At 40.2% G+C, this 20,414-nt stretch overlaps 1 protein-coding gene across 4 annotated transcripts in view; it reads left to right on the top strand.

The window, feature by feature from the left end:
- The window catches only part of TTC39A (tetratricopeptide repeat domain 39A), a 47,274-nt gene extending 27,458 nt beyond the window's left edge, over nt 1-19,816 (top strand). For 2 of the 4 annotated variants that reach the window (XM_069023387.1, XM_069023386.1), the window contains exons 9-18: nt 2,164-2,272; nt 2,892-2,959; nt 3,084-3,143; nt 3,907-4,068; nt 5,678-5,769; nt 6,758-6,878; nt 9,394-9,505; nt 11,336-11,450; nt 12,116-12,232; nt 15,193-19,816. In XM_069023387.1, the coding sequence (XP_068879488.1) occupies nt 2,164-2,272; nt 2,892-2,959; nt 3,084-3,143; nt 3,907-4,068; nt 5,678-5,769; nt 6,758-6,878; nt 9,394-9,505; nt 11,336-11,450; nt 12,116-12,232; nt 15,193-15,313 (1,077 nt within the window). In that variant the 3' untranslated portion in view covers nt 15,314-19,816. Of the gene's footprint in view, nt 1-2,163; nt 2,273-2,891; nt 2,960-3,083; nt 3,144-3,906; nt 4,069-5,677; nt 5,770-6,515; nt 6,594-6,757; nt 6,879-9,393; nt 9,506-11,335; nt 11,451-12,115; nt 12,233-15,192 lie in introns of those variants that run through there. The other 2 variants (XM_069023388.1, XM_069023389.1) reach the window with 2 other exon arrangements.
- Nucleotides 19,817-20,414: the final 598 nt, after the last annotated feature.

The raw sequence follows: 20,414 nt of genomic DNA, 5'->3' as shown, positions 1-20,414 counted from the left end.
CTAGATTTCTTTAATTTAGGCTGTGTCTACTGATTGTTATTACTTTGATATAGAAATTTTGGGATATTCAGGCGGCAGAGTGAAAAGTAAACACTCTTTAATACCTCTGCTGGACTAGATAGGCTTATGGACATTCCATAGAGTGAACTAACTTGCTCAGTGAGCTTCTCATGCCTGTGTAACTACTCAGTTCAAGAATTTAGAATTAAGGGTGTCAGATTTGAAGCCCTCTTCTGATGAATGGGCAATATTTTTAATCCAGCTACTGCTATCCAGGATGCAGTCCCATGCAAGGTAGGAGTGGGTTCATTCCTTGTCCATAGAGATTATAACTTTGTGTTTGGCTGTATAAAATATACAGTATATACAGTATATAAAATATACTTTTGAAACTAAAATATAATTGAGATCAACTTGACAAAAGGTTACATTATTTTATATGACAAAATCTGTTTGAATCATTCTTAGTGCTATTCACATTCATTTTATATATGTTTTTATATTGTATGGAAGATACCAAATGCTGTAAGGCCTAGTGTCAGTAAGGGCTCAATGAAATATCAAGCCTGAAGATTTCTCACTTCAAAAAATGTATGTTGGAAATATACTGTGGAATTTTTTTTTGCCAAAATTCGTTCCTCAGGATGCTTTGTCTTATTTCTACCTTGAAGTGCTACTTTTTAAAAAGTCCAAGTATTTGTGGGTTTCATCTGGACAGTTTGAAGAAGCTGGATATATCATATTTTCTTACTTATTTGTATCAATCAAACTTTTGCTCTCAGCAGAAAATGAAGCTGGTTTTATTTTGCGAAGTATTTGATTTCCATTAAGTCACTGAGTTTCAGTAATGATTTTACTATCTTTTAATTTCTTCTGTAGTGACATGCAAGTCAGTATTTTCATTATTTTTTCCCAGCTAGATGTTATAACAATTGGTCTGCAAATATGAGTAATATTTTTCCTTGTAGCAGTAATTAATGTAATACATTGAGTTTTAAAAATAAAACCAAAGAGAAGCAAAATCACAACCGCCCCCTGTATTTATGTGAAAACAATTAACTGCACTGGTTAGGTGAAAAATAGATGTCTGGGGGAAATGAGAATATGATTACAGGCTTCAGTGTTTACACACTAAGCAATAAAGGTGTGGTGGTGTAACACCCCTCAGTCAACAAGGACACACAAAATATGTAAATCAGTGTTGGGATCATGCTCTGAGGGCTCTCCCTGATACCTTTCCTGGTGCCTCTGATAGACATCCCTCAGAGTTCTTATTTATAATGTAGCTGGTTTGAAAGGGTGTCCTTGTAGTCACATACATCATGTTCCAGTGACTTTCCAGTGCAGTGGTGGAGTAACTTTTAAACAGATTTTGTCCCAGCACACAGTGAATGTCTTACTGTGCATATTTACAAGTAGGCAGATCTCTTGTTTGATACATTTGCATATTTATATTCTTGCTGTTGATATCGTGGAACTAATCCTAGAGTGGGCTGATAAATGCTCTTGCCTCAGGAACTTGAATCCTTAAAGTTGGTTATCCATCATGCTGTCATTGAATATGAACACAGTGTTATACTTGATTGCTGTAGTTCTTCCCAAAGGGAACAGGAATACTCTTCTTTTCATCATGTTTTTCCACTGGTGGTAGTGGGCCAACATCATTGAAAGCTCCTTTTGTTCTTCGCATACTTTAAAATGTTTCTTTGCCCTGTCATCTTTTGCTCTGCTCGTTGAAAATCTTATTTTCTTGATACCTTTAACTCTTCTATGCAGTGAACCACAGCAAACAAGAATACATTGTACAATGGTGATGTGTGGGTTTTGTCTTGATTTTCAAAACCCTGTGTTTTGTTTCTGGAATGCTGTTTAGCAGCACTTAGATCATGGTGATAAGTTGTTTCTCATTTTTTTATGTTAACCATGTAATACATCCCAATTTGCTGCTCTGTCACCAGGTGTTTTCCAGGCTGAGCAGTAACTCCATGAAAAACTATTAGAGAAATTAATATATGCTTTTGTATCTTTGATTGCTCTGTAAGCAGTCAGTGCCTTTTGGGGAATTTGGTGAGCAATCTGTAGCTGACACTGCAGAAGTTAAGCCAGCAAAACACAGCCCTGGTTCTTTTCCAACACCTTGAACCCCTACCTCTGTTTGCACAGGAACATGGTCTGCTGCAGCTTCAAGAAGGAGCATCATCATACAGCTTTAGGTCGGTGCTGTGTACCATGCTGTTGCTTTGCTATCATACTTTCATGACCTTTGTGTTAGGTAAGATTGTTTATAATAACTCTTGGATTTGGCTAGTTCTTGTGGGACACAAAGGGGAAAAAGATGATTCCATCACCTATTTATTGGTGAATTGTTTGTTTGTAACCAGATTAAATGTAACTTGTTTGTGGGGTGTTTTACAGTAGTTATCATAACAGAAGAGTGTGTTTTAATATTCAAAATGGAGGTTTGTTTAACACATAAGAAGGCAGATAATGGGGGTGGCCAAGAAGGTTGTGAGAACTAAATCTGCTTTAGCCAAGCGCATTATTGGGGAGGTTAAAATAATGGCTGTAAGTGATAAATGCTTTGTTGACGTTGGACTTTTTTGGGGAGGTAACAGCTTCCCTCTAACATTTGCTTCTGTGTTATCTCCTGCTAAATCATTCTACAAAATGTGTTTGTGCCTGAGTTTTCAAGTCAGGAAGCACAATGTTGTCAGGGCTTCCTGCTGCTGCCTTAGTGCAGCACCAACCTGTATTTATGCCTTACTTAGTGGAGAGAGGAGCCAACATATTGGCCAATTGAGGATGGATAATTAGTACCTTGCATTCCTGTTCTTTTTTTTTTTCCTTTGTTTTCTAACTATTTTTATCATTTGCATTTTTACACATTCTAGGGACAGGAAAAGGAAATGTTGAGGAGGCAGAAAGACTACTTAAGCCTTACTTGGCACGCTATCCAAAGGTAAAATGGTTCTTATTTGGTGTGTTCCTTTAATGTTTTTTTGTCAAAAAACAAAGATCTAGACTGTGTGGTCAGATTGAAAACTGTTATAGAATACTTGTATTTTTATTATTATTTATTACAGGGAGCCATATTCCTGTTTTTTGCAGGCAGGATAGAAACACTAAAGGGTAATATTGATGCGGTAAGTAATCATTTTGCTCTTGAGAAAGTAAATTTCAAAGGCTTTGGAAAAATTCCCCCAGGAATGATATTTCCTTTTTGGCTAATGCTTCCACTGGATTTGGCCTATATGTAATTTGTAGTTCATTGAATTACAGATAGGAATTTTGTAAACTATTTTGACTAACTTGTTTCTCCAGCTCATTTTCCTACCCCTCTCAATTTCTGGTGATAATCTAGCCCAGCAGTATTAATGACGCAGTTTTCTCATTGTTTTTCCTATCCTGAAGCAAGCTGTGTCTTTAATGAGACCCACTGATAATCCTTTGCCTTCAGTGTGAGTAGAGAGCCATAAAAGACTTGAAAAATTATTAAGAATACATGTCCAAAATACTCTGAGACAGAGTATCATCTGGTGTGCAGGGCAGTATCTCCCTTGAAATCTGTGGAAGCACAGCAATAAATGTCAGCTGAGCATCTGTCCTCTGCCTTCAGTTTCTTAATTTCCCTAGACAAAAGCATTCATTTTGATTATGCTTCGAACAAAACTTTCAGGAGTGGGGAGCTCTGTGGCAGGGTAAACTTGCTAACACCAGGATGACTGTGTAGCCAAGAGCCTCTTGTGCAAAGCCAACAGATGTGATTTTGGGAAACACTGGGCTGTCAATAATTTGGAAGTTACAGGGGCCATGCAGGCAGATCCTGGAGCCCCAACGTGTGTTACAGCACTGCTCTCTGTGCATTTACACGTGACTAAGGCAGTGTTTGGAAATCTCTGTGTGCAGGCAGTCAACAGGTACGAGGAATGCTGCGAAGCTCAGCAGTACTGGAAGCAATTCCATCACATGTGCTACTGGGAGCTGATGTGGTGCTTCACCTACAAGCGCCAGTGGAAGATGGCTTTTTTCTACGCAGACCTGCTGAGCAAAGAAAACACTTGGTCAAAGGTAAGTTCAGCAGAACAGGAGGCCAGGAGGCCCTATAGTATCTATTAACTTTCAATCTAATTGAGTTGACTTCCTGTAGCTTCGAAGGTACAGCCTGTAAAGTAGTATAAACCTGGCCTGCTGTGGCTGCTACAGAACAATGTGAATTGCAAGCATTCAAATCTGAATCTTGGTGGGCAAGCAGAAATCTTTTGGGCCCAACCGGTAGATGAAGAGCAACTTGTTAAAGATGCTGTGTGTTGACTGGTTGTGTCATCAAATGTTGCAATTAATGGTGCAAGTTGCCATTTCTTTAATTATGCTATGGATAAAGGCTCTTCTGGTGGTGAGTAAGGTTAGCCACGGTAGTGCCTCCAGGGTAATAAATATAATTAGAAGTGGTGCTCATCCCTGTGCATCTGGAAGGGAGAAGTTCTTCCAGTCCAGAACCCTGGTAGCTTTCCTCCCTTTGTCTTCCCTTTCTGCCTTTTTAAAAATGGGGGTTATGTTTCCCCTATTCCAGTCAGTGGGAATTTCCCTGGTCTGACTTGACTTCTCAGATATGATGGGCAGTGGCTTAGCAACTTTATTCACCATTTCCCTCGGGGTCCATGAACTTGTGCACCTTCAGGTTCATTAGATGGTCTTGAACCCAGACTTCTGCACTGGGCAGTTCATCGCACATTCTCTACCTTCGCCTTCTGTGACTTGGGCAGGGAGGCTGGGGCTCTTGGTGGTGAAGGCTGAGGAAAAAAGTTGGGGTGCTTCAGCCTTCTCCAGATCCTGGGTAACCCAGTCTCCTGTTTTCTTCCAGAGAGGGCCCACATTTCTCTCGTCTTGCTTTTATCACCAACATACCAATAGAGTCTTTTCTTATTGCTCTTGCCATCCCTGGCCAGACATCAGTGCTTTAGCTTTCCTAACCTGATCCCTGGCTGCTCAGACAATTTCTCTGTATTCCTCTCAGGCTACCTGCCCTTCCCTTCACCCTCTGTAGGTTACCTTTTTGTGTCTTGAGTTTGTCCAGGATCTCCTTTGTCACCCACATGGGCCTCCAGGAGTCTTTGGCTGACTTCCTCTTTTTTTGGGACGCATTGCTCCTGGGCTTAGAGGAGGGGATCCTTGAATATTAACGAGATTTCATGGGCCCCTCTTCCCTCCAGGGCTTTATCTCATGGTACTCTACCATACAGATCCCTGAGGAGGGCAAAGTCTGCTCTCCTGAACTCCAGGGAGTGACTGTTTTCTAGAACCTACTATTTGGGATATGTCGCCAAGTCGTGATGGGACACAGAGACTGTATAATATTAGTTTTTTTCTCTGAGCATGACCTTATCTTAGGTTTTCTAGCATGTGTTCCTAAGAGTATTAAAAACTTACTTTAAGCAAGCATGATATTTGTTCTTGGAATTTGGACACAAGTGATAAGCTGATACATACTAAACAAAGACATATATGATTTAAAAACAATATTCTGTACTCTGTAAAATACTTCTCTCTTAAAATTTTGTAAGACTGTGAACAAAGACAGGAACTTCTTCCCTTTATGTTGCTGTTTTGTGCTTTATATGAATAAAGGTGATGCTGTAAACTCATTTTTCTGTATAGATATTCTTCATTGCATTTACAGGCTACTTACATTTACATGAAAGCTGCTTATCTCAGTATGTTTGGACCAGATGACTGCAGTCCTTTTGGAGACAGTGAAGCTGAATTATTTAGGTAAAATTTGCAAACTTGCAGTTACAACAGGTTACTATCTTTTCATGTCACAGTGCTGGGGGAAGAGAGGCAAAGTTATTCATCATGCAGATTTGAAGATTTGTGCAACTAGGGTTGGATTGGTAGGAAATTGCAGAGTTAAACATCCTTTAGGCTAAAGTGGACCCTGAGTTCAGACAGCAGGTTTCTCCTGGCCATACAGTGGCTGCTGCTGTTCCACGTAATACATTCTTTTTCAGTTGCTTCCTTTAATCAAAATGGAATGTAAGATGTGAAAGCCTTCAATGGATTGAGCTGCAAGATGTGTTCTTCCTTAGTGGGAACATCAGCACAATTTGATTCTTGGGTTCTGAGTCTCAGAGAAGTAAGAAATAATTAAATGTGCAAGTGAATCTATGCATTATAATTTATAATTATAAATTATAAATTATAAAAAAGTGAGATAACCTCACTGTGTAATGTAATGTTTCAGCCTGCTGGAACAAAGAAAATTTGGTTACTTTAGGGTTTACAATTTTTATATGAAATTAATTTTTTTTTAATGTGATTACATGATGCTTTTCAAGTTTTCTCTGTCTTTTGTAATCATTATAAACAGATTTCACTGAATTTGGAATCCATTATGAAGTGAATAGTTTTAGTCTTTGGGAGAACGGGAAGACAAAAGCTAGTTTGCCTCTTTCTTAGTCTGTGAAGAGAGATGAGCCCTTTATAAGTCAGGTGCATCATCTAATTTAATCTTTCAGTGGGGAAGAGTCCCTCTCCTCCTGCTTGATTAAAGAGGAAGCCTAGAGATAAACGTGCCCTGCATAAAGACAGCTTTTGTGAGTATGTATGGCTCAGCTTCCCCGAGGTAGCAATAGCCCAGTGGGTAACAGCTTTTTTAAGTTCTCCTTGTTTTGATTTTTTTTTTTTTTTTAAGTTTGAATGTCTTCATCCCAGAGGTTCACAGGGGTAAAATTCCTTACATTTTCCTTTAAACTTTCAGGATTGTTCCCAGTCTGAAACTGAAAATTGCAGGGAAATCTCTGCCCACAGAGAAATTTGCAATTCGGAAAGCACGACGGTATCTTTCTTCAAACCCTGTTCCTTTGCCTGTCCCACCTTTGGTAAGTCAGAAATATCCACATACACTCCCTTTTCAACATTTTTGTAATTTAGAGAAATAAACCCGAGATAATTGGAATAAAACATCTTTCCTTGTTTCTAAGGTAAAACCTCTGCAGGAGACTGGAATGTTCCCAAAGCAAAGCCAAATGAATGTGAGGAATGCTGTAAAACTGGGGCATGCACCAGCCACAGGGAACTCAGCCAGTTGTTTGTGACACGTAAATGTGTTGCATGTGTAACTCATTATTCCAGCTATAGAGTAGCGTGCTCCCAACAGCTTTCTTTTGGTTCCCTTTGGAGGAACTTTGCCCTGGGTCTCTTCTGTCGTGTCATTTGCTAACAGAGGACTTTAAGGTACAAGGAGGAGTGGTGTCAAGGAAACAATGGAAGGATTGGGGACTGCATGTAAGGAGCTGTTTAATGTGCACCTGATTGATTGCAGTTTGGTGCTCTCCAGAGCAGCTCATGGGTGCTGGGATGAAACAACCGACTCCTTTGGCCACTCCAGGAAACCATTGCGACTGTTGGGGTTTTTTGTTTAGTTTTTTTTCCCCTGTAATGCTGGCCTGTTCCCTGTGGCCAGCTGCATGAGACACCCATTCATGGTGCAGTTACAAAAATCTGTCCACAAAGAACATGTAAAAGAGAACATAAAAGGGTTTTGAGTCCAGGGATTTGCCAAGTGCGGTGGTGTTAACACTTGCAGCACTTTGAGCTGTTGTGCTTTTAAGAAAGAGATGGATAATTAGTAAATACTCTTTAAGAAAATGCCAGAACAAGGAGAGCCCCTTGGAGACCACTCCCCAGCCCACCAAGGGTATGTGACGCTCTGCCTCTTGAAGAAATAGTTGTTACAGCAGAGCGTGGGTATTCACCAGGGGCCACGTTCCACTAATAAGAGTGAAGTGAGAAAAATAATTAGGTTACTTTGATGTTCCTTTCAGGTTTCAGAGAGGAAGGAGTGTTCACACCTGGGGTTTGGCTGGGCTATCCTAGTGGGATTTTGACAGAGCAGGTTTCTGTACCAGGAGCTCTCCTGCCGGGCACCGCGTCCTTGGCTGCTGTGCAGTTGCGTTTCCAAGGCAGCAGATGCCGCAGCTGAACAGATAAAAGCACTTTATGGATGTGGAATTGGGGGCAGAATCTCATCTCCAGGATTTTTCATTATCAGGAGACTTGCTGGAAGGAGTGAGTCCTCAAGCAAGTCATAGCTCAGAGATTTAGCCTTGAATAAATGTGGTTTGAACACTTCTCTTTGAAAACCATGTTAATGAATCTGCACTAGGTACAGTAAGCTCAGCACAGGTTTTCCAATCAATAGAGACCAGATGGTGAAAGCAACAGTGACTGGGGTTAACATGCTGTTTCAGCTATTCTAGCCTGACAACTTTTTGTGCCCTAGTTCCACAATTCAGTTATTCTAGATAAAAATTTTATCCAAATGCTTTAAATTATCACACGCAGACAAGGTCAACTAAATAAATAGAATAAATACATCAGACACTGATCTCTTCTGTCTGGTGATCAGTGACAGGACCTGAGGGAATGACATGAAGCTGTGTCAGGGAAGGTTTAGGTTTGGTATTAGGTAAAGGTTCTTCACCCAGAGGGTGGTTGGGCACTGAACAGGCTCCCCAGGGAATGGTCACAGCACCAGCCTGACAGAGCTCAAGAAGTGTTTAGACAACACTCAGGCACAGGGTGGGATTCTTGGGGTGCTCTTGGGCAAGACCAGGAGCTGGACTCAATGATCCTGGTGGGTCCCTTCCAACTCAGGATATTCTGTGATTTTATGATTAAATAACATGTCATGGAGGCCAGTTGTAATATTTTCATCTTTCACTTTGTGATTGGCAGTAGCAATGGGCATTTGGTGATATACTCTAAGAACCCTGAGAGCAAATAGGAATTCAGCCAATAGTTTTAATAAAATTTACTCTAAGGACAGTTGAATAATAAAGAAGTTACTTTCTTTGGGAACGTCAAACAAACCTGAGGAATGTAAGAGGTTTACAGTTCAGATTTAAAATTCTGTCAGTTTGTTTGAAGCTTGGCTTAAAGTTTAGAGGGTTTGTTTTGCTGTCCTGAGATTTCATACTTTTTCTGTGGAAGCAGTACCTCACATTTATATGAGTGTTACTGCCTTGACTGGGATAGAGCTGAAAAATGAGGGGAGACCTTAATGAATGGGAAATTATCCATGTGCCATCAATGTTTTAAGTCTGTTTTGTTGGTGCTTGCCTTCTTCTATAAGTGAGATTGTGTTTGCATTCTGTTCAAGCAATGTCCTTTGCATTGTGTGCAGTAAGTGGCTCTTGAGGTGTCTTCCAGGGCTAATTTGTTCTGAAAACCAGTGTAACAAGTTTTCAGTTGCAATGAAAATACGTTTTGACAAACTGACTTTATTTAAGGAAGCTGTAACTTTTTCATCATGCAGAGATAAACTGAAGTATTTGACAACTACATTTATCCAGTGCTGTAATTAATGATGCTGTCATTTCTCCCTGACCCCAGGAAATGATGTATATCTGGAATGGCTACGCTGTAATTGGAAAATGTCCCAACTTAACAGAAGGCATGTTAGAAACTTTAAATGAAGCAGAAGAAGCATTGGCAAGAAGTTCAGGTAACCAGTGGTAGGGTTTAAGCATTTATTTTACAGGGCAATAGCTAAAGATATTATCTGTGAATAGAGAGACAATCATTAGTAAAGTTAATTGGATCACAGGCGGAACATAGATAAGGAAACCATAAATGGTTTATGCAGATAGGAATATTTTTTATTTTTAATATAGCAATAACTTAAAATAATAGCAAGTGATTTTCTATCCACAAATGTATGTTAGGAATGGTTTATGATGTGTTAAAGGACTGTTTATGTTGCTAGATCAAAATCAGTATATGCATTGGCTTAATTACTTGGATCCTGAAGCTTTGTTAACCTCAGATATTTCAATTTTGAAGGATAAATAGGAGAGGAGTTGTTTTTTTGTTTTAAAAGTGCTGTCAGTTTATGACATGACCTTTGGGCTGACTGGTGTCACCAGTGTGCTGCAGAAATCCAGGACACAAGGGATGGCCTTCCTGTCAATGAGCACAGTATAGGATTTAACTGAAACAGGCTCTGCTACCACATTTTCTCTCAGTCTCTTAATTCACTATCCATGAGAAAATTGAATTGGTGTTTATTTCTTGTCAGTCTTTCCCAGCTCCTGTGGGAGTTCAAGCAGTGTGCACAGCTTTTCTCACAAAGTTTTTCCTTGACCAATATTTGATCTCATTACTTTTATATACAACCTTCCTGCAAAAGGATCAAGCCCCTGTTGACAAAGGAATATAGGCTAAAACACTGCATTGCAGTCTTTTCTAGGGCCTTGGACTTCTGTGCAGTGAGTTACACAAGATTTGAAAGGGTTGCCTGAAAGACTGGCTAAAACTATCTATTTCTAATTAATTGAAAAAGAGAATGGGAAAATATTTTCAGTGAAGGTGACGTCTTAGAAAAAGGCCTTTGACCATTTCACCTTCTTTGTCACCCATTTTGTTTCATCATCTTAAATAAGTGAAGTATTTCCCTGTTCCCTTTTTTTTCCTCAGTTGGCAAACTGTGGGTAAGGCTGCATTTTGCAGGGATTTGTTGCCGATTCGTGTTTCTAGAACACTATGAGGACATGAAATTGAAAACTGGGATGTATTTTAAACATGCCAGCAATTTAAAGTGTTGCCTGTTCCAAATATTGACTTGCTGTTTTCAGGCATATTTAATGAATTGGAAATGAGCAACTAAGCTGAAGATTTTTGCTTGTAAACTTTTAAGAGTAAGCTGCCTATGTGGATTGGCTGTGAAAAACCCAGTGGTTTTCTTTGAAATGTATTATGCAAAATTTTCTGATGAAGAAAGGGTGTTGATAATAAGGACTTAGAACTAGGTGAGGCTGGTAAGACTCTGGGCACTCAGAAGTATAAACTCCAAAGAAGAAATGGTAAGATGTGAGGTACAGGTAGCAAAGTTTCACATATTTTTATTTACCCAAATGAAGGTAGAGAATTGACAAAATTCTTGCCCATGAATGAACTATGAGACTACAAGTCAGGAAGAAGAAGAGTTGTACAGGGCAATAAAGGCAAAGGGTGGAGAGACTGTAAATTGGACTTCAGTATTTACAAAATGGACACCTTAAATTAGTTTTTAGGTGTCAGAGCAGTAAGACTGTGGAATAGCCTTTCAGTGGGAGTAGGGAGGGAAAGAACATCCTAACAATTTTTGCACAACGTTTGATCAATTTTTGAAAAGCTTGATGTGTGTTTGTCTCTGCATTAAATTCACCAACTAGTTCTTTTCTGTGTTTCAGTAGATGGACTGTGCTCACACTTACCTTTGAAAGTTTCCCTACAGGTAGGAAAGTCTCTTCTGTTCTAGAGTTTTCTAAAATGTGCCATTTACTTCCTCCTGCAGCTACAGAACTACTGGCAGATGACCGGTGTGTGATAAAGCTGTTAAAGGGATTATGCCTCAAGCATTTGGGCAAGATCTCAGAAGCAGAAGACCATTTTAATTACATCTATTTAAAGTAAGCTTTCATACCTGGCATGTAGGAGAGCTCTTGAGTTTCAAGTAAGAGGAGATGTAGCCATGATATGAATAGAAGGGAGAGGACTGCAGTATCTTTAGTGTTTACTTCAAGGTATTTCAATTTTAATTTCCAGTGTTGTTAGCCATGTGTTGAAGAATTTCAAATATGCAATTTTTATTGAGGTATTTTCCCCTTTTGGGGGGACTGTAGGTGCACAAAGTTTTTCAGATACCACTTACTTTTTTTGCCCCCTTCCTCTTCCTGGTCATGAAGAAGGGGTACCCAAGAAGCCAAATGCACTCTGCAGGTGGGAGCGTGATTACAATGGGAACTTCTGCACATCATGTGGTGCATGGCACCTCTTCTTGTCAGCTCACATGGATAGAGCTCATGATGTTGTCATCTTTTCTAACACTTCCCTGATAATAAAGGCATTATTTTCTAATCCTGAGATTATACATATTGTGTAGGATGCTTATGCAAAATACACATTTAATAACCCAGAAGAGAGCTTCAGATAGAGAACATGACAAGTGTTGTAATAGAGATTGATAGCTCCTTCTGATCTTAGCTAATCTCCTAGTTATTTGTGTTTGGACCTGTTAAATGAGGGAAACAATATATCATTTCAAGGTCTCTAGGCTATTTCTTTTCCAATGCAGTGAGAAGAAGATAAAATATGACCATTATCTAATTCCAAATGCCTTGCTGGAGCTGGCAATACTGTATCTGGAGCAGAATAGAAGAGAAGAAGCAATAAAACTTCTGGAAAAAGCAAAGTAAGTGAAAAGCCTGTGTTGGTGTCTGATGGGTCAGTTTGGTGTTTTACTGGTTAGCAGGAAGCAGAAACATTTAATTAATATCGTGGAAACTCATTTCATTTTTCCAGTGGGAGTGTGCATGCCTTAGTTTTGGTTTGGACCTTTCCAGTGGTAGGTGTTACATTTGTTCAGTCTGGGACTTGCAAAAAGAGCCAAAAAAATTTAAATATCTTAATCTAAATGTCAAAAGTTTCCATAAGAAATAATCCATGTGTAACAAAATGTAATAATCTTTGTAGTCGATTTGCTTATTCATATAAAAGATGTATTAAATTAAATCAAAGCTCTGCGTTATGGCTAAAATAGCATTACTTAAATTGATGGCCAGCAGTGCCTGTTTCTTTCCTTGATGAAATACATTTAAGATAATGCTTCAGGTTACACTTGGTATCTTTGTATTGTTTCATCTGCATCAAGGCAACTTAAACACCTGCTTTTACTGTTTTGTGTGATTGATTTTTCTAGCAAAATAGGTTTATTGGGAAGTTGGGCTTGATCATGTGTGTTCTTTATTATAAAATTAATAAATACAGGGTTTGCCTCTGTTTGAACCTTTACTTCTCTGCTGAGCCAAGTTTTGGCAGTGATGGGGAGGGAGGGAATCCAACCCAAACAACTCTTCCTCCTCTTCAAGCATTCCAGCATCAAGGTAGTTCACCTCTGCCTGGATCCTGAATGAGTCCAGATGTGCAGAGTCACTGCCACAGGCGTGAGCAGCTACAAAACTGATGCCTGCCCCTGGTTCAGAGAGGTCAGCTAGAGTTTCTATGTTGTTTTTTGTCCAAGTCAGGCCACTCTGCAAGTCAGAGTAGCAAATCAAGCCTACCAAAGATTATGGCAAAAGCCTGTCAGCACAAAAATTAAAATATTGCAATTCTTAATCTCCTGTGCTTGTGAGCCTGGTTCTCTGTAGACTCATGGAAGATATTAAGAGCAGCAAAAATTGCATTAGCAAAGTGCAGTGGAAAGTGTTTCAACTGGCTTCATGTTCCTCTAAACACACCTCTCCTGTCCTCATTTCCTTTGTTCACATGTCTCTTAAGGAGAGCTCTAGAAATGAATGATTTGGAGCTGCTGATTACAGCTGGAACTTCTGTCATTGCTGCTTGGCCATTGCACATTTCCCTGGCAGCTCTGAGTGTGTCTCAGGTCCCCTCAGGAGAAGGTGTTTGGATTAAAGGGGTGCACCAGCAGACAGCAACTCTGAAAAATGTGCTGTTGCCCAGTGTACGAAAGCTGCTACTCAGACTTGCTGTGCTCAAAGAACTCTTGAACACTGTTGTGACATGCAAAAAAAACCCCTCATTACAAAACCCCTTGTTTCAGTCAGTCATAAATAAAAGTGCAGCTCTTACATTTCCACCTATGGCATTAAAATGCTCTGTGTTTATGAGCTTTCAGCTACAAACACTGAGTGTCTCAGCAGCCACGAGAGGGAGAGCAGAGCGTTGGTGGGGTTGGGGCTGCAGAGTTCTGTTTGCAGTTGGCAGGAGTGCAGGCGAGCGCTTGGCTGGTGCATGATGCTTGATTTGCCTGACCTAAATCCACATACTGCTGCTGGCTTGGATCCTCAGCTCTGGGAGAAGGAGTGGGACGAGATGATAAACAGTTTTGGCTTGGTCATGCATGGAAATATTTCTATTTGTATGACTGTAAACTACAAACAAGAATATCAGTGTACTCATGAGAAATACAGGCTCTGCATGACAAAATCTATTTAATTTAAAGGAAAAACTTCAAGGGGTTTCAGATCAGCACACAGCAGAACCCTGCCACCTCCTTTTCTCAGTCAGCCTCTTAGGTGTTGCATACATAAAATTATAAGCTGGTGTAGGATGGGTATGGAATTCCTGGTTTTCACCAAGAGACTGGCACTGCCCCAGACAGATACCACGCTGCCATGCTTGGTTTGAATTATGAATTCAGAACTGAAAGGCTGTTAAGATACACAGAGTTTAATACTTAATGTTATGTTTCTGTAAAGATGACAAATATCTTCTACAAGAAAATTAGTATGGTCTAATCCTCTTTTGTATCTGGATTCTGTATCCATCCTGTAGGAGCTGACATGCTAATTCCTACTAAGTAGGATCTGCACTTTCTATGTGGTCCTGGGGAAAATTTTTTGGTTTTTTATATAAGCTTTTCCATGAAAATACAGATTCTTTGAATGCTCCAGTAACTCTTTAGAGCAGGACAGAGCTACTGGAAACTATAGGCAGATGACAGTGCGGAGCCAGGCACTGTGTGGTGGATATATGTGGTGGAAATCCTGCTAGTCTTCCCTGGGATGGTGAATTGATCCTCAAAAGTTGATATGGAATCTGGTGTGTGCCCACTTTCTCTTTCCAAGCTCTGGAGCAGCAAATTGTCTGCCTTCATTTCCAACACACAGTATTTGTTGGCAAACATAGGATGGAGATGGGGATGTTCCCCTCCTCTGGATCAGGACAGCTTCTCTTTCTCTCTCTTTTTTTTTTTTTCCTCCTCCTCTTTACTTTCTTGAAATGAGCCTACCTTATTAAAATGATTTTTTTTAATGCTGAAAATATTTGTATTCAAATCTGTCAGTTATACTTTGAGGAGGGGAAAAATTCTAATTTCTGAATGTAAACTAAGTGGATGTTACAGATAATTAATATGGACTCAGTATTTTGATTGAGTGGATCAGATTCAATTTCTTATTAAGCTATATTTTTCTGGTAATTGCCAGACAGTGGAATTACAAATAAAGAACAAAGAGCTGCATTGTTTGGCCAGGAACACATGCCTTGTATTTTAGAGTAGGCAACAAAGGAGCTGGCGAAGAAAGGCTTTTTTGCTGTCTACAGTTGTTTTGCTTAAAACAGTAGTACCAAGATAACTTAGAAATGTTTAAAATATATATATTCATCAGAGTGGATCTTCTTTTGTTTCAGACAAAACTACAAGAATTACTCCATGGAAACAAGGACACATTTCAGAATTCAAGCTGCCCTGCACCAAGCCAAATCTGCCCCAGAAAATGGAATGCACTGTGGAGCCTCAGCAGTGTCGTAACTTTTTCTTCTTTGATGTTCTGTTTGTTGCAAAATTTGGTGCAGAAAATTACCAACACTTTAGATTTATTTTTCCTTCTCTTTCAAGTCAGTGAAAAACCAAATAACTTAAAATTTCAAAGGTGATGCATAAAACATTAATCTAGTGTAATAACATGGCAAAAAATCTCTCAAACCAACCATAACCCTGAAAAATATTGTTTTTCCAACAGTGGCTTTTTGAATACTTACATCTGTGTAATTCATTTTTCAATCGTGTGCCTTTCTCTTGTGTTCGCAACATTATGTTGTAGCTTGCTTAGTGAAAGGGGAACATTTGAAAAAAACAAACAGTAAAACTTTAAAATTTCCAGGTTTAATCTCAGTTAATTCTAAATGTTTGTTTGGATCCATACTACTAGGAATTGAAAAGGAAGGCATTGCTTTTTCCCAGTACCTGCTTAGTTGGAACAGTGTGAGAAAATCTCACAGCAGGGAGGAGCTCTGCATCCTGGATGTTTCTAGTCATGCACAGAAAGCTTCTCTATACCAGCTCCTACCTGTCACATTTTTGCTTCTGTAAGAAACCTGCTGGTGAAAACAATGGTCTCTCTTATGCAAGTACCTTGACTTTTTCTTTAGTTTGGTTTTCCTGTCAAGTCTGCTGCTTGTAGCAGCTGAATTAATTTACTGAGGCTTGCAGGGGGAAAGGTGGTGACAGTGTAAAACTGCATCACTTCTTCTTTGACAATGGGAGGTTCTTAGGAAATGTCTTCTGTCAGAATGAACATGATCTGAAGCTTATGTCAAATTTAAAGCACAAGTCCTTGAAGGTCATTCAAGAAATGGCAACACTGCAGTGGCTGGAGCGATTCTGGAGTTACTGTGACAGCCCATCCCTTCCTACAGTGGCTGTTTTTAGGATTCCCAAGCTGACATGTCCATGTTGCAAGAGGCTGATGTTCCCTGTGGGAGGAAGCCGGGGCTGGAGCAGGCTCCCTCAGCACAAAGGACAGCCCTTTATCTTTCTGCTCTTTATTGACCTTTTGGGAGATTTTCTGTGTAAGGGGCTTTGAGAATAGAGTGATGAGCTGAGTCTGCTTTCCAATGCAATGGAATTCCTGCTTTGCTGCAAAACTGGTGAAGTCAGTGGTACCACAGCTTTGACTTGTGTTTGCTGTTCTCCAGGCTGGCTCCATGTCTGTATGCCTCTGGGGTTTTGGGGCACACTTCTACCTCCCTTTTGAAAGAGCTTCTTCCCCATTACCCATTCTGATGGGTGGAGATGGGAGGTCTTCTGAGAGCCCTTTTTCTCCAATGGAGATGTTTGTCAGGAAGATTCATATCTATGTACCTCACAGTGAATATCCTTTCTAAAGTGATTGTTCCCAGCAGAAGAGAAAATTGACAGTTTATAGCTCTGCTTTTGCCTCCTCAAAGGAAATGAAATTGTTTTATAACTGTAAATTAATATGCAAGGAGACAGAACCACCAGTTCCTCAACAAGGAGAACTTGCATTGTCTTAAAAATAGATACCCTTTATAAAAGTCTTTCCAAGTTAAAATGATAGATGAAAAATGCATTTTTAAAGTGACTTTCTCAGATAAATTCAGTTCAGATAAATGTCTCGATTCAGACAAAATTCGATATAAACAGTTACGCTATTTACAAGCTCCACATCAAGACTTCAGTGTAAAAATTCAGTCATTCTTTGTATAGAATAAAAAAAGTTTCTTGTTCTACTTCATGCATATAACGCCTCTTCTTCCAGTTGTGTCCTTTTCAAATATTTTGGCAGCCTTAGCATCTTTTAAGCAAGCAATGCCATGTGAAAATTAGCATAAATTGTACTTTGCAGAAACTGAACAATCCTTCTGAGTGTAGATTCATTTCTTGTCTTTGAAATTTCACCCACAGCTCGGTTTTGCCTGATCTTAGATACATCACACAAAGGATGTACTGTGTGATACTCAGCCAGCTTCCCTGATGCTTTGCAGCAATGAAAATCCCAAGATTTTCCTAAGCTTTTCATTGCCTTCCTAAGACTTTCCTAGTCTCCTCTAGTCAAACACCAGCACCAGTTGCACTGTAGACCTCATCTCCAGCTTCAGCTGAGTGCTTTGTAGTTCACTGTGATGTTTGACTCCTTGGCTCCCAAGCCATAGGAAATAATCATCTTCCTTATGTAGTGAGGATTTATGGACTGTAATAGTATGGATTCACTTGAGGAAAAGATGAGTGGAAGGTCTGGTACATTGTCACTGTGTAAGTTTTTTGATGTATTATATTTTGAATTGCCCACCATCACTCTGCTCATCAGTTCCTTCATTTTGGTGCTCCTCCATGGCAGGCATCCAAACTCTGTGGGGTCAATCTGGGCTGGAAGGTTGATGCTTGGCTGGTTTTTCCATTTCTCTGCATGGTGCCTGGAGCAGCTCTGCAGGACAGTAAATTGCTTCCTCAGTCTGGAGTCCCAAATGCAGTGAATCAGGGGAAACACAAATGCGTGAGTTCTCACCTCAGGGTATTCACTTAGCAGAAAATAGTGGATATTGTCATGGAATTGCACATCAGAGATTGAAGCATGGCCCAAGATTCAGGAAATGGAAGTACTACTGCAGATGGATGTAGTCAACACCTCAACTGCAGAAAGAGCAGTTCCCTCTGCATTCAAACACTGAACTGTCTGGGCAATGCTTGAGAAACCCACTCTGTGCACCAGCTTTAGCCAACAACTGCTGCAATCAGCTCTTCCCCATCTTCAGCAAAGCCAAAGATGTTACCCAAAGACAAAAATTACTAACTCAGACAGCAGAAAAGTTTTCTGCACTTGGTAGGACCTTTATCGTAAAACCTGTAAACTTTATTTCTTTTTCAATGCATTTTTTTTAAACTAGCACTAGTAAGTGTTTTCCTGCCAGTAACCAAGGAGGGGGAGAAATTCATTCTCAGTTTCTTGGATATCTGCAGCAGTGGCTGTGGTGCCCCATGGGATAATGCTCTCACCTGAAAGTGGTGCTGGCAGGAAGGGCAAGGCAGTAAAAGGGGCACCCCTTTTACCATGGGCTCTGTTATGTGGAATCCCTGCATGCAAGGTCTCTCACTGAACTGAGGGAAGAGAGGGGCTGAAGAGCCAGCAGCTCCTGCTGAGGTCTGATGAGGTGCAACTGCATCAGCTCCCAGCTCCTGTAAGTAACACGAGATGAGATACAAGCTGTTAGGTGAAGGACACTGGGCTGGAACTGAACGTGGTCACAGCTTTTCTGGATGGTTAGAAGAGAATTTGATGAAGTTACAAACATGGTACAGGACTACTGTGATCTGGAAACACACACTTACAATTGCTCAACTCCACCTGTGGCACGGGAGCCTGCTTTGCTTACTGACACACAGTTCTATTGCAATCAACAGTTCACATGTGCCATCAGGGATGGATGGTTTAAGGACTGTCCCCTTCTGACTGTGCCTGGCCTCGGGCTGTTTACACCTCAAAACTTGGCTTAGGAAATCACATTTTATGAAATACAGCAGCGTAGAACAGGATCATATCAAACATTTTCTCCCATTTCACACTGGTTTTGGCATTAAATGCTATATTGAGTGCTTTAGTATTTTTTGTTATCTGTGGCCTGGGTCCAAGACTAAAAGCTCACAGGCTGACAGCTTGTGTGCCTCTGGCCCAACAGGGACGTCAGCTAATGCTCCTCTGTGTGAGACAAGGCTTTCCTACAGGTCAGTCCCAGAATGCAGAAAGCACTCCCAGGAGTTTAAATACAACACTCAGCCTCCAGTTCCACCTGCAAGATGTGTTACTTTGCCTTCTCACGCATAAAAACACAGCAGCAAAGCAAATGTATATGAAATGACCAAAACAATGCATTCAACACAGTTTCCCCTCTGGGAGGAAGAGGAGAAGATAAAGAGGTGAGTCATGTTGTTTACGGCTCTACAGGAAAATGGGTAATGGTTGGCAACGTCACTGATGAATGAGATTGGGAAACCTGAACAGACTAGAAATGAACTTGCTTCTTTTCTCATTATGTTCTGCAAATACATTTTGGTGGCAGATTACGTGCAAAGCATGTACCAACAAGTGTTTTAATTGAATGATTTGTCATCGTAGAGTATTTTTTAAAGATGCTATCTAGGTTTGCTTCAGGAGTTTTAAAAAAACCCCACAAGTGCTTTCTTTTAAGGACATGCCCAGTCAATTCCTGTCTCTAAGATTTATGATTAGCAACAGAACTAATAAATACCTGCATTGCACTGTGGTAAATTCTGCATAGTGTTTGCTCAGATTCAGCCATGCTTCTGTAGGACTGGGCTGTGCTCCATTATTTTCTGTGGTTTTTTAAAATCTCAGGACCTACTTACTTTCATTGCTGGCTAAGCGTAGGCAAAATGTCTTTTTAGAATTATGCATTGCAGTAAAGTCTATCTGCTTTCTCTCTTCTTGACGGTTTTACAGAAAATACAAAATGGAGCAGTCATAGCCCTCTTCATGCTCTTTTTATGGGCAATTAAAAAATCTTAAAATTTAAAAAAAAAAGGCAAAGAAAAGTTTATTTCGTTTTATGTATATATATATATATATGTATATATATCTCTATACTTAGCAAAGTATAGGAACAGCAGTGATGTGGTGGGAAGAGAAGATACACAGAAACCCCAATACTCTGGACAGTTTTCCTCTTTCCATTCCTTTTATCCTGCAGCACACAGGTGTGAAGGTAAGAACATCATCCTTGGTGGTGGAGCTGTGTGGGATGTTTGTCTGCAGTGCCAGAGCCCCGGGGCCGTGCTTGGTGTCAGTTGTCACAGGGGCAGTCCCAGGGTGAGCTGGTGCTTTGTGAATGTGGTGCTTTCCCTGATGTTTTGGCAAAGGTGCTGGTGTGAGATGCCTGCAGCTGTCTATGCTCTGCAGATGTAGAACAGGAACTGTATCTCAGTGGAGTTCAGTAAATCATTCTGGGGAGTGAAGCAATGCTGTTAACTCCAGAGGATCCTAGAATTACGTGGCTCACGTTCAATGTCATCTTATCTGGGCACAGTACCCAGCACTGCTGTTACCACACTAAGGTTATGCAGCTGCAGAGGTTTTTAGCAGCAAAAATCAGTGCCA

The sequence above is a fragment of the Aphelocoma coerulescens genome, chromosome 8 (genome assembly GCF_041296385.1).
Source record: "Aphelocoma coerulescens isolate FSJ_1873_10779 chromosome 8, UR_Acoe_1.0, whole genome shotgun sequence".
Lineage (NCBI taxonomy): Eukaryota > Metazoa > Chordata > Aves > Passeriformes > Corvidae > Aphelocoma > Aphelocoma coerulescens.
This window is presented reverse-complemented; position numbering and strand designations above follow the sequence as displayed.